Source organism: Prunus persica, chromosome G1 (genome assembly GCF_000346465.2).
Source record: "Prunus persica cultivar Lovell chromosome G1, Prunus_persica_NCBIv2, whole genome shotgun sequence".
NCBI lineage: Eukaryota > Viridiplantae > Streptophyta > Magnoliopsida > Rosales > Rosaceae > Prunus > Prunus persica.
In genome coordinates, this window is record NC_034009.1 from 12,299,099 (window position 1) to 12,311,604 (window position 12,506).

The 12,506-nt window shown below is 36.2% G+C and overlaps 1 protein-coding gene across 6 annotated transcripts; it reads left to right on the top strand.

Annotated features, from left to right (window-relative positions):
• On the top strand, nucleotides 1,416–7,849 carry LOC18791262 (cyclin-T1-4). 6 transcript variants are annotated; one of them, XM_020561669.1, is made up of 8 exons: nucleotides 1,455–1,640; nucleotides 2,286–2,862; nucleotides 3,017–3,098; nucleotides 3,449–3,583; nucleotides 3,694–3,872; nucleotides 4,255–6,874; nucleotides 7,168–7,313; nucleotides 7,480–7,847. In XM_020561669.1, the coding sequence occupies exons 2-6, from the start codon at nucleotides 2,291–2,293 to the stop codon at nucleotides 4,382–4,384; spliced, it is 1,098 nt and encodes a 365-aa protein (XP_020417258.1). In that variant the 5' UTR covers nucleotides 1,455–1,640; nucleotides 2,286–2,290; the 3' UTR covers nucleotides 4,385–6,874; nucleotides 7,168–7,313; nucleotides 7,480–7,847. The 6 variants fall into 6 exon arrangements, with proteins under 6 accessions (XP_020417252.1, XP_020417258.1, XP_007222081.1 ...); XM_007222019.2 differs by having other exon boundaries at nucleotides 1,458–1,640; nucleotides 3,697–3,872; XM_020561663.1 differs by lacking the exon at nucleotides 4,255–6,874 and having other exon boundaries at nucleotides 1,416–1,640; nucleotides 3,697–3,872; nucleotides 7,480–7,849.

Sequence of the window (12,506 nt, forward strand, 5' to 3'; positions counted from 1 at the left end):
TATGCCACATGAATTTGTCCCCATTAACAATTTAGTCCAACAACAAATATTGTTGGTATTCTTGCAAATCAGGTATAGTTCAGTTAGTTGAGCTGAGCTCAACTGGCCTCAAAGCAGAGGTTTGAAACTCTCATGCACCTAGGAATGTTTGTGTGTAAATCCCTAACACAATCCATCCCCCCTCTCTTCTTCCTGCATCCCTCAATCGCTTGTATTAAAAAAAATGTTGGCATTCTTTTTTAATTTTATATTTCTAACATGGTGTAATTGAAAAACTAAATAAAGTTTGTTTTCCATTCCTACACAAATCAAATATGGAAAATGATATAAAGTAGTATGTCCTAGTTACTTTCCCAACGTTATTAAATATGAGAAAGAAATCTTCCATTCTCATATCTTGAAAAAGGATATGAGATTTTTTTTTATTTTTTTAAATCAAATCAGTTCTACAAACCAAACACATCTTATTAGACACATTTACCACAAAGCATTTTGCCTTGGAGATGAGCCTTGATTGCAAAGCTTGCTGTAACTTTTCATTAATTGTAGCCATCTGATTTGGTCACATTGACATTTCGATTTGAGTATTCTTCCCTTTTCAACATGGACTCTTGTGTTACTCATTTGGTCACATTTTCAAAATGGATGCTAAGACCATATGAGGTCACCCCTAGCATGAGCCATTGCCCACCACTCATTGATTATGGAAAATGACGACATAGTAGATTAAAATTGATCCAATATATATGAATTTTCATAAACGTGAGGATCAAAGGCAAAACTTGATTTCTCTTGGTGGAGAAATCTCATTGGTGATGGAGATATGGAGAAAACCACCACGGAGGAAGATATGCAAAAGCTATAGGCATGTAGAAATGAGAAAATTCAACATTTGTTAATTATTCATATTAATTTTAAATAGAAAATGACATAAATTGAAAACTAATATTCAAAACACGACCAACTTTTTTCCCTTCAAAATTTAGTAAACGCACCCTTTTCTAATACAGAAATACCATTTTTATCGTTGGATGGGGGTTAAAGTGAAATCCAAATGCGAATATGATATAATTTGTTGGAGGCAGAGAATTATTTAAAACCCAAATGTAAGAGGCAGAGACAATAACGTGCTACTTTTATAAAATTAATCACATATTACACAATAAAGATATAATAAATGAACAATTTAGATTCTATATTGTTGAGTAAGCCCAAACGAATAGTTAACACCATATTAACTTAACTGGTTAACGCTCCGTTAACGCTCCAACGCTAATAAGCTTTTATAATATCTGGCAAAAAAAAAAAAGCTTTTATAATAAGAAAAAAAAAAAAAAGGTGTTAGCAAAATAAAAAGAAAGAAAGCTTGTGAAAAAAAGAAATTTAATTAAAATTAAATCCGATATAAGAAATTTTTACTCGAAAAGAAATACAAAAGATTCCAGAGGGGTGAAAGCGTGGATTGGGTTGTTGTTGCTGACCTTCATATACCTGACCAAATTATAAAGCTTCTCACTTTCGTTTGGGTTTTAACTTCTTCGGGCTCTCCTCTCTTGTTTACTCCTTTACGCTTTCCTTCTCCCAAACCCTAATTGCGATCGTATCCAACGCGGTTTAAGATCTCCATCGCTGCCGATCAGGTAATTTCTCTTGTTTTCACGATTTGTTCGTTCTGGTCGTCGTCGTCGTTTTTCAGTTCTAAGGTTCTAATCGTTTCAATCTGCCACTTTTTGTGCAATCAGATATCTGAAGTTGGTTAGTTTTTCGATTTTAATTCGAATTACTTAACTTTCTGCAATGATCTGCTATTATTTGTAGGTTTTTGTATTGAATTTATGTATTTTTAAGTGAAGAGCCTTGAACGGATCTGATATTTATACGTTATTGAGTATCATATTTATTTCATGCATGCGCCTACATATTTATGGACATGTGCGTGTGCAAGGGTTCATTAAAAAAATTTGGTTACTGGACAACAGAAAATCGAACCTGAAGATTGGTTGAATATAGAGGCAGGTTGGTTCTTATGACAAGTTATGGGTTGTTTTTGTTATTGATTTATTAGTGATTATAGGAGGTCAAGTTTAGATAGGCTACATAGTGCATAGGCAGCAACTTTTTTGATCAAGTAAAACCATTGTAAATGCATGAGCATAACCTAAATTTTATTGTGATTAGAAATTTCTAACCAGTGTTGATCACAGTGATCTCTATGTCTTGTTCGGTTTTTGTTAATTTTAGTTTTGTAATTTCTCATGGTTTGTGTATTGTTTTTAATTTAGCAGGAGCAATGTCTTTTACACGTAACTTCCGCTCCCAAGGGGGCACTACTGGTGACGAGTATTGGCCCTCATTCAGTAGAAACGACTTCAAAAACTTCAACAACTTCAAAAACTTCAACAACTTCAACCACTGCAACAACAACTGGAACAGGAGCAGGAGCAATAGTTTCTCTAGGAATTTTAACAACTTCCATAATTACATGGGCAATTATAGGGAGCATGCTGACAATTCTAATTATTCCAAGCCTGACAGTGCTCCATCATTTAAGAGGAGGAAATTTTCAGCTTCTACTTGGGGTGATGGTGCGAGACACTATCTTCCTGCCAACACATATGACTTTGCCCCTTCTATCTACAATAACTATGTTCCTCACACAAGGTCCAATGGTGATGCCTCTACATCTACTACCGGTAAACGTGACCGCTCAAAATTAGAGGAGGATGAACTGGCCTTTATGTCAAGGGATGAGATTGAGAGACACTCCCCATCTAGAAAAGATGGTATAGATGCAGTGCGTGAAGCACATTTGCGATACTCATATTGTTCTTACCTTCAGAATCTTGGATTGCGGCTTGATTTGTAAGCTTCTTCTCTCAAAGTGTGTCTTCGTTTTTAATAAAAAAACTAGTGGCTGTAATATTATAAAGATTTTGCTAGTTGACATTGAGTTTCAAGGTTTTATTCTCTTTTTGTAAGACTATGTAATTGACAAACTATATCATATATATTCCAGGCCACAAACTACTATCGCTACTGCAATGGTTCTCTGCCATCGGTTTTTTGCTCGGCGATCACATGCTTGCCATGATAGATTTGTAAGTATTCAAGTTCTTTTGAAATTCATTGCATCTATAGAAGTTAAAAAGGTTTCCATGTGTGAATTTGGGAAAATAGTTGTATCCCTTTCTTTTAGATAATCATCATTTTTATTGTTCTCGTACAATCAGCGTTATAGCATTTCAGAAATTCAATAATTTATTGTGTTCAAAGTCTTTTCCTTTTTACTTTTCATTTTCATTTACTTAATAACTCATTTAACCTATGTTTCTGCTCTCTTTATGTGCTATTTAGTAATTTCCTACTGTGTAATGTATTAAGTATGTTATTGACTTACTCTGTCACTCCCTCTGGAAATTATAGTTTATGACTCTGCTTCTTTTTGCAGTTGATTGCTACCGCCGCCCTTTTTCTTTCTGCAAAGTATGAGGAGACACCACGCCCTTTGAATAATGTGTTGAGAGCGTCTTGTGAGATTTTCCATAAGCAGGATTTCAGTTTCTTGTCCTATATGCTCCCTGTTGTGAGTATCTTTGAGACTCTATACTCTTTTCTCTCCTCTTGAAAAACCAAACATGAAAGCTGAGATTAGAATTGTACTTTCAAGCATTCTGATATGTGTTGTATGTTAAGCAGGACTGGTTTGAGCAGTATCGGGAACGGGTGACTGATGCTGAGCAAATGATACTGACCACTCTAAATTTTGAACTTGGTGTGCAGCATCCATATGATCCTCTTACGTCTATTCTTAACAAATTAGGCCTTTCACAAACTGTTTTGGTGAATCTGTCCTTAAGCTTGGTCAGTGAAGGGTAAGTTCATACAATCCGAGGTTTCAGCCTTACATTTTGTTGAATGTCTCTACTTGGTCGTTATTTTACCCCCAGCAAAATGTTTGTGTTTGGTTACCTTAGTTGAAGAGGTAAAACCAGCTAGCTCATGTTCAACTTAACACGATGCTACTTTCTACGTAGCCAGTTTACCTTGCATGCCTTCCTCAAAATTGTGTTAGTTTTAGGATATTCACTGTGGTTTTGGCGTTCCTATGGCTGTGGAGGAGGATAAACACTGGTTTTCTTCCTTTTCTCTATAACTTTGATGCTTGATGCTTGTCTCAATAATTTCCTTGTTTAGAGCAACTTCTCTTGTAGCTATTTTGGAATATTAATTCTTTTGGCATGCATATAATTGCAGGATGTACACAAGATTAGCGTTGATCACCTGTATGATATTCTTAGCTGGCGGATTGATATGCTGTTCATGGAAACTTTTTGATTTACTTCTGAAGTTGAACTGCCGATATGTTGTGGATGAATTTTCATAATATGCCCCATCAACTTGGTCATTGGCTATTGAATATAGCCACAGAACCTCCATAGCCATTTTCACTATTTTCTTTTAACATTCTGGTGGAGTTTATTCAGAAAGAGTCCTCTAAAGTCCTGCTTACAAACATACAGTTTGTGAGACAGGGCTTTTTGTGTGCTAGGTTTTGGAGGAAGACCATTCACTAGGCAAGGATTTATTTTGTGCTTGGTAGCCCTTCCTGTCCTTGAGGCATTTTTACGAACGCCTCCAAAGACTTTGCCTACTAACAACAAGCGGTTGACCAGATATCTAGGGGTGGCTTTAGGTTTAACGGAGGCTATGATAAGTGTTTTCTTTCTGCATCAGTTTTGAAAGTTTTGAATTTTTTTTTCCTTATAACCTTTTGCACAAATGAGATAGTACACTGGGTTTGCACTCTGAGTGTTCTAATTTTTCTTCCTTCTTGAGTATCAGGGCTTCAATCTGATTTCAGTTTCGACCAAACTCTTTCTGATGGAAGTTTAAACCTTGGCCCAAGAATTGCAAATTGTTGTAGAAATGTTGCTACTGATGCATGTGTCTCAGGAGCTTGTGTGGGTTCTGTCTGACTTAGATGTTTTGTTGTTTTTAGTGCTGGGTTCTTTTTCCCAGTACAGAATGGAATGGGAGGCCTTAAAATATTGCCATTCATCTACCCTCTCCCCAAAAGGAAGAAAAGAAAATAGAGAAAATAATAATAATGCAACACTTGTGAAGTGAAAATGAGAAAGAAATTGGCAAAATGTGCGGACAGCTCTCTCCATTAGTGAAGCTTTGAGATGTAACTTGTTTTCCAAGATGGGGAATAGGAGGCCAGGAATTGTATCTCAATTTTGATATAGTTGCCTGGTGTCATATCATATCTATTTGGTTTAACCCATATTTCTCAGGTAATGGTTTGTCTGGATCTAGACCGTGCCCAATTATTTATCAGGGCCGAGATCTTGACTGGGAACTGTTTGGTTCCATTTACTTGTTATCAGTTATTGTCAATTGCCTAGTCCCAACTCCCATGTAAGTTCTTTTTCACAATTTTGAATAAATTTTGAGGCCAGTTCGAGTTGGTGGGCAATCTTTATTTTGTTTTTTTGGCCTTGACAATATTATAATATCTTATTTAAGTTTTCCTATATTCAAACTTTATTTGAAACATTCTTTCAAGTGATGAATTTGTTTCTAGATATTTTTTATGAAAAAAAAAAGATAACAGTTTTCTTGAAATGGATTTTGATTTATTCAGTGTCTAAATTTATTATTTTTGTTAACTACATTTTATATCGTATTCCTATCTTCATTTACTTGTGATAATGAGTTTGATCTTAATGCTACTATTGGTGTTATTTATGATTATTAATTTTACTACTGTCACTATGGACTGGCTATTCCTTCTGTTAGATGACTCCTTGTTTTACACAGAAGTACACAGCCATATGTATTTGAAATTTGAAAATTCCACATTCATTTATGACAGTTTGTAAAATCTCATAAAAGAATTAAATGTTTATCTTTTATAGCATATGTCCTTATCAGAAAAAAAAAAGAAAAAAAAAAAGAAAAAATCATAGCGGTTAAGATATAGGCATATACTTTTGTATCCTACTTGGTTTCATCCAGGGATGTTTTTGGTGAGGTGGAAAGGCTACCCCAGATCATTTGTACAAGTGTTGTAAGATTATGTGTACTGACTGCAGCTGGTATGAAAAGCTTTTGTGAAGACTAAAATCACAATGAGTATAGGTTCCAGAGGAAAGATTTTACTACTTTTTCTTTTTGGTCTGAGATTTTGCTAAACTATGTTAAAACTTTTAGCCAATTTTCTTTAGTGAGAAAAATTAACCACCCTACCCCAGTTGAATATCTAGCATTCATCCTTGTAGTTGTCTGAAAATTCCAACCATTGTTAAAATCCTTCTTCTAGGGGTGCAGTCATCATTTTGGTGTTCTAAGAAGTTCTCGGCAAGCCTTGCTTTACCCAGCGCTCCTTAGTATGTTATATAGAATAGATTAGTTGATGGTATAAGAGAAGGATATACGTGTTGTACACACGCAGTTACACACATACTGACCAGCTGGAACAAACTATAAATGACATTTCAGCTTTATCTCATGCCGGCAACATGTGTATAGTCGATGATTCTCATTGGGAAGTCAATAGTTGGGGTAATGTGTATGTTCAATGAGCATTGATGCATGTGTTTGACAAGTCTGTCCAGATCCAGCCATTGAGCAGAAGATTGTGGATTAGCTTTCAGAAGTTTGATTGTTTGCAATGCGCTTCTGCTTCCTGTTTGCTTTCTCATATGAATTGTGTACATGAGTAAAATAGCCGTGCAGCAGTTTTGGGCCTGGGAGTTTTGATGTGTTCTCTAGATGGGTATAACATGTTTGCTATAGATTTGGTACTCTTATCAGCAATCCTGCAGAGATTCTGGAAAATATTCTACCTGACTTGCTGCTTTTGTAGTTGGTAAGAAGAAAATGACCTGTTATTTCCTCATGATCAATGCTTGATTTGATGTCATTTTGCTATTAACTTTTTATGCTATATGTTTATCGCTTGTTGCTGATGTACTGTCTATCAATGTGAAAATTATGCTAAGTTGCACTGGACATTGCCTGGTGTTTCTAGTGTTGCCCCAGATGGTTTGGTTTGGATATGTTGTCTTTCTGCCTCTCCTTGCCAATGTTGGTGTTTTTCTCATAACCTTGTAAAACTGATTTCCTTCTTTTTATTTTTTTATTTATTTTTTGATTTTTCAGGCTCCGGAGTTCTCTGTGGCTCCAGTTCAAACCACATCATATTGCTGCTGGAGCAGCGTACCTTGCTGCGAAGTTTCTAAATTTGGATCTTGATTCTTATCAAAATGTCTGGCAGGAGTTCCAGGCTACACCAGATATTCTTGAAGGTATGCATGCATGCTTTGTTATCACTTTCTATCACAGGTAGAGAGGAAAATGAATTGTACATTTCCATATCCACGGTGAGAAAATGAATGCTTTGATCAAAAGCCGAGCCGTAGCTGCATTATCTTATTTCTTGTAGGTATTAATTTGTATTAATTGTTGATGCAGATGTGGCCCAGCAGTTGATGGAACTGTTCTAGGAGAATGGAACATGGTTGTGGTGGTAGGCTTTAGCTACTTTTTTGTGGATAAAATTAGGATATGCATGTCATGATCAAGTGGGGAAGACATATACACGACTTTGCAAGGTCTGGGCGTGAGGAGGCAGATATTCCCACCAAGATATTTTATATACGTGCCCATCTTTTGTCTCACAACTGCCCCTTCCTCTTGAAGGCGTAAAAAGTATAGGTTTTTTTTAAAGGTTTTTGTAACAACTTCTACCAGCCATACTCTTTTCTCGGAGTGGTAAGTTAATACAATGACAAAATCGCTAAAAAGTTTTTATTTCATGTGCTTGATGTTCTTGTTTCTACTTTTATCTCTCATTTGTCTTGTCTTATTTTTATTTCTTCCGACCAAAAAAAAACTTATTTTTATTTTATGTGCTTGATGTTCTTGTTTCTATTTTAAGACTTGATTATTATACTGATGAGGGAAAATGCTCTTTCAGATTGAAGTATAAAGTCCTTTCTCCCTTGTAGTTTAGGCAATCGTTTGTATTAAAATAAAATAAAAAAGGTAAAATTCTCTTGAAGCAAAAATAGGTTATATCGGCAGTTGTTTAACCATTCATGAGGCTGACAATTAAGGACATATTTTTTGTGGGTTAGTAATGTAAGGATCAGGCAGTCATAGGCTATATCGGAAGTTGTTTAACCATTTGATTGCTGACATTTTTGTTTTCGTTTTTGTTTTAACGAAATGGATTTTTTGTTGTTGCATATTTTAGATGAGTGACCTGAAATATGAAGGGTTTAAATTGTTGATTTTCATTGTGGAGTAACTCTCAGAATTCTACGAGTCTCTTCCTTTTTGCGTATGGCATTGGTACTCCGTTGGCAGCATCATTCTTCTTAAAATTTAGGGCATCTTTAACATTTGTACCCAAAAAAGACATCTTTAATGTATGAAAAACATCAGAATTTATTGGCTAAAATATTTTTCCATCCATTTCTTGGGAGGCGACATTCTTGCTCAAACTCGATGCTTGTTCCTTGCCTCCAAAGTTATGATGGGAACTCAGCGGAGTCTTGGATTTGCAACCACACCAATCATTGTTGTCAGCACCTGCCCCCATTCCATAGCGGGAGATTGTTGGAGCATCTTCAATAGTAGTAGAAAACCAAACTGTTCAAATTGAAGTTTGTTGACCGATGTGGCAATTTGAAAAGCTTTGTTTGCTACTTTAATATTTTGTGCCCCATTAGACTCTTCAATTCAATTAATGCAATGTTATGAAAAAGGATGAAAAATATAAAAACATGTGAAAAATGTCTATGTATTTATTGTTTGAAATAAAAAAAGGACAATGCTTCTGGATCCTGATATATCAGGAGCCATTCCTCCTCCACAGCTGACGTGGCTCCTTAAAAAACAAGAGAGCTTTAGTTTTAAAACACAATATAGTTTACTAATTTGGAAGATAGGAACACAATTTCATCTAATTAGCATAAGGCCAAAGACCAAAATGTAGTGCCTAATTTTACAAAAATGTCATTAAAAAATATCAAAATTACACACAATGCCACTCCTAAAGCAAGCATACTATGCCACTTGTCCATATCTAGCCAACCATCACTGCCGGTGCGGACAAACTTCGTTGCCCTTTATTCACCTTTAAAAAAAAAAAATTTTTGTGTCATTGAAGGGACTCAAACCTTGACCCTTAAAGGAGGAAGGTCACTCACAAACCACTACACGAAACTTGATTTTGTAATATTTATTTAGTTATACAATATTTATATAAACAATCAACGGTTTAAAAAAAAAAAAAAAGGGTTATTGATCCCAATGGTCCCCCAACTATTGCTCTAGTATCATTTTGGTCAACGAACTAAATTTTTCATTTGAACCGTTCTTCAACTCCTTTTTTTGTATCAAGATGGTCCTACCATTAAAGTATGTCAAATATTCCGTTAAATTGAGGGGCAAAAAAGAAAAATATTATTTTAAAAAGGGTTAACGACTGAAATTGTCCTTCAATTATTGCTCAAGTATCATTTTGGTCCACCAACTAAAATTTTCATTTGAACCGTCGTTCAACTTTTTTTATTTTTTTTTGGTATCAAGATGGTCCTACCGTCAAAGTCTGTCAATATTATTGTTATTTATTTTTGTATTTATCTTTTTTTAATTTTTTAATTAATTTAAACAATAGAGAAAAAAACTATTACTTTTGAAGTCCATGTCAACAAAAAAAAAGCCATGTATAAGTTCCCATAATAGTTTCCTTTAAATTTTAATTATTGTTTACTCTTTAAAAAATTTGTTATTATTTTATTGTTATATTTATGTGATTTTAATTGATTTAAACAATAGAGAATTTTTTATTATTAATTGTTAGGTCAGTCTCACACAAAAAAAAAAACTATGTGGCTAGTGATATTCAATTTTTTAAATTTTTTAAAGTTTTATAATAGGTTTTATTTAATTTTTAATTATATATTACTATTTTAATTCATAGAGATATTTTTACTCCTCAATTTAACAATAAAATTGACAGACTTTAACAGTAGGACCATCTTGATACAAAAAAAAGAGTTGAAGGACGGTTAAAATGAAAATTTTAGTTGGTGGACCAAAATGATATTGGAGCAATAGTTGGGGGACCATTGGGATCAATAACCCTTTTAGAGGAGGGTGTTCACCCGTTTTCGCGGTTAACTCCTTATGTGGAAGGGTGAAGTTCCCCACTGGCTTGGAGACCACTTGTTGGTCGACAAGTCAGCTTTCTTTGGTGTGCGAGCGTGCCACTGCTAGCAATGCAAATTCTAGCAGACTTATTTTTAGAGTGGATAACTTGCGCCTCAAGTTACTGACTTCTAAAACAACCGATTGTGAATTTGGGTGAGGAATATCTCCCAAGTAAGTTCTTTTCTTGCCTCAGACTGGTGAGGACTTTCACAATTTATCTCAGTATCAAAATGGTTGTTCTGGCCAGAATAGATAATAATAAAGCACTGTTTCAGGCAGAACTGCCTTTTACAAAATTAAACAGGGAGAAATCAACTCTAGAAGGGCAAACAGGATGGCTGAAATCCCATTTCTGCCTGGGTAGAAACTTTTGATCCAGGCTGGACTGGGCACGTCTATGCTGGACTGTACTGTCCACAACTTTAGCTTCTTAGCTTCAGCTATAAATCGATACCAAAGTTTGATTTTGGCAGAGCTTCAATCTACTTCAAGCCTTGGGAGACTTTCTGAGCGGGCAGAACTGCGACTTCTTCAGTTTGAAGGGACAGAAGTGGCTGTTCTCGAGAATTTAGCAGGCTGGAACTATGCTGTAAAATTTGTTGAGGTTTTCATATTTTGTGAAAACTCAAACTGTGTTTGTCTTGGCTTTTGCTGAACCAAATTTGTAACGAGGGGGATCTCGTTTTCAGAAGACTTATTTTCTAAGTCTGAACTTTGAAATTCTGATCTAAAGCTGTCTTCTCATTTGTTTGATGAGTTTGAGTGTATGTTTTTGATGTTGTTGTATTGATGTCCCTGCTTCCTTGCCTGCCTTCGTCTTTTATAAGAGACCTGTTTTTTTGGGGAGGTGGTTTTAAAATAATGGGCGGCATAAAAGATCTCTTACAACGCAAAGTAAACAAGATCTTTATCAGTCATGGCAGACAAACTCTAAGCAGTCACCTCCTAAAGCAGTCTCTTCCCTGGTTTTCTGGGTGGCACTTCTCTAATTCAACCGATGCCATTTGTCTGTGTGGGCTTTTTATGACGGTTTGGTTTTTCTCTCTTGTATTTCTTTGAACAGTTCCCTATTTTCTGCTTTTTAGCTCAGGAAGCGTGGTCTGTGAATTCCTTGGAAGATGGTATACTGATTTGAATCAAAATCTCGAACACAGATGGGTTTTTGATGTTCTGTCGGCAGTGTTTCAGAAATGTTCCCTTCATATTTTAAACTTAGTTGGAATTGCCGATTCTTCAATATTGAGACAATCACGTGGGCGTGTCTTTGATCCCCTTGGGTCTGAACCTAATCAATAATTCCTGGGCTGATCTTTTGAAGCCCATCTTGTCAATTTCCTCTTTGGGCCTTTCTTTGGGCTGAAGCTTCGTTTTCAACATTCTTGGCGTGAAGCCCAATCTGTCTGGATCCTATTTTTATTTTTCTCAAGTCTTTGGGCTGGGCAGGCAATTTTATCATGGGCTTGTCTCTTGGTTTTGGGTGTGCCGAATTTGGGTCCAAACAATGCCCCCATTAAGTCTGAATCGTTTTTGGACGGTTTTAGACTTAATGTTTTGCCAATTAATTCGCGCGCCAGTTTCTTCCGTCTTTTCGCCCACGTCTGCCACGTCTGCTTGCTACGAACTAGAGTTCGTGGGAAAACGGCTAGTTACTAGCTAATAATCATCAGGTGTCGTCCCATCTTCCTCTTCCCACGTTCTCGAGCTTTTCTTTAAAAGAAATTCAAATTCATAGCCTCTGAAAAAACCCTAAACCTTCCAACTCTCGTTCCTGCGAGCTTCTTTCGAGATCTCCATATTTTCCTTCAAACCTTTTCTTCTTCTGTTTCTGCCTTCGAATCAGAAATGTCTTCTCCAGGGTCCCGTGCTCAATCCTCCTCTGCTTCAATTCCTCCCGATTACATCACTGGGAGCGGGATTGATGCCCACGCGATAGAGGTCAGGAGCAAGCTTCACCCTTTTGCTCAAAAAAATCTGGACGAGAATGTCCTTCATCTGTTCGAGAACACCCTGGTGTTAGGGCCTCATTGGTTTGGTCCTATTCCAGCTGAGATGGCAGAATTGCTAAAAAAGGATGCGGATGCTCCTTTGTGTTTTGGGAGCTCTTCTGCCCTGGCCCATCATTCTTGGGTTAGCAAGAATCTGAGTCGATCTTTCCCGTCCAGCGAAGTGAGGAACAGTTCCGTCAAATGGGTAGACTGGATTGACAGACTTCTCCCGAGATATGGGGGTCACTGGAGGAGAGCTGGGATTTATGACGCCATTCTTCTGTCCAAGCAGTC

Bases quoted from the DNA above. Each gene is read 5' to 3' on its own strand.
- LOC18791262 (XM_020561656.1), top strand. From the start codon at position 2,291: ATGTCTTTTACACGTAACTTCCGCTCCCAAGGGGGCACTACTGGTGAC. The intron at 3,099-3,448 runs GTAAGTATTCAA...TTCTTTTTGCAG, and splicing joins ATGCTTGCCATGATAGATTT to TTGATTGCTACCGCCGCCCT. The intron at 7,314-7,479 runs GTATGCATGCAT...TTGTTGATGCAG, and splicing joins TACACCAGATATTCTTGAAG to ATGTGGCCCAGCAGTTGATG.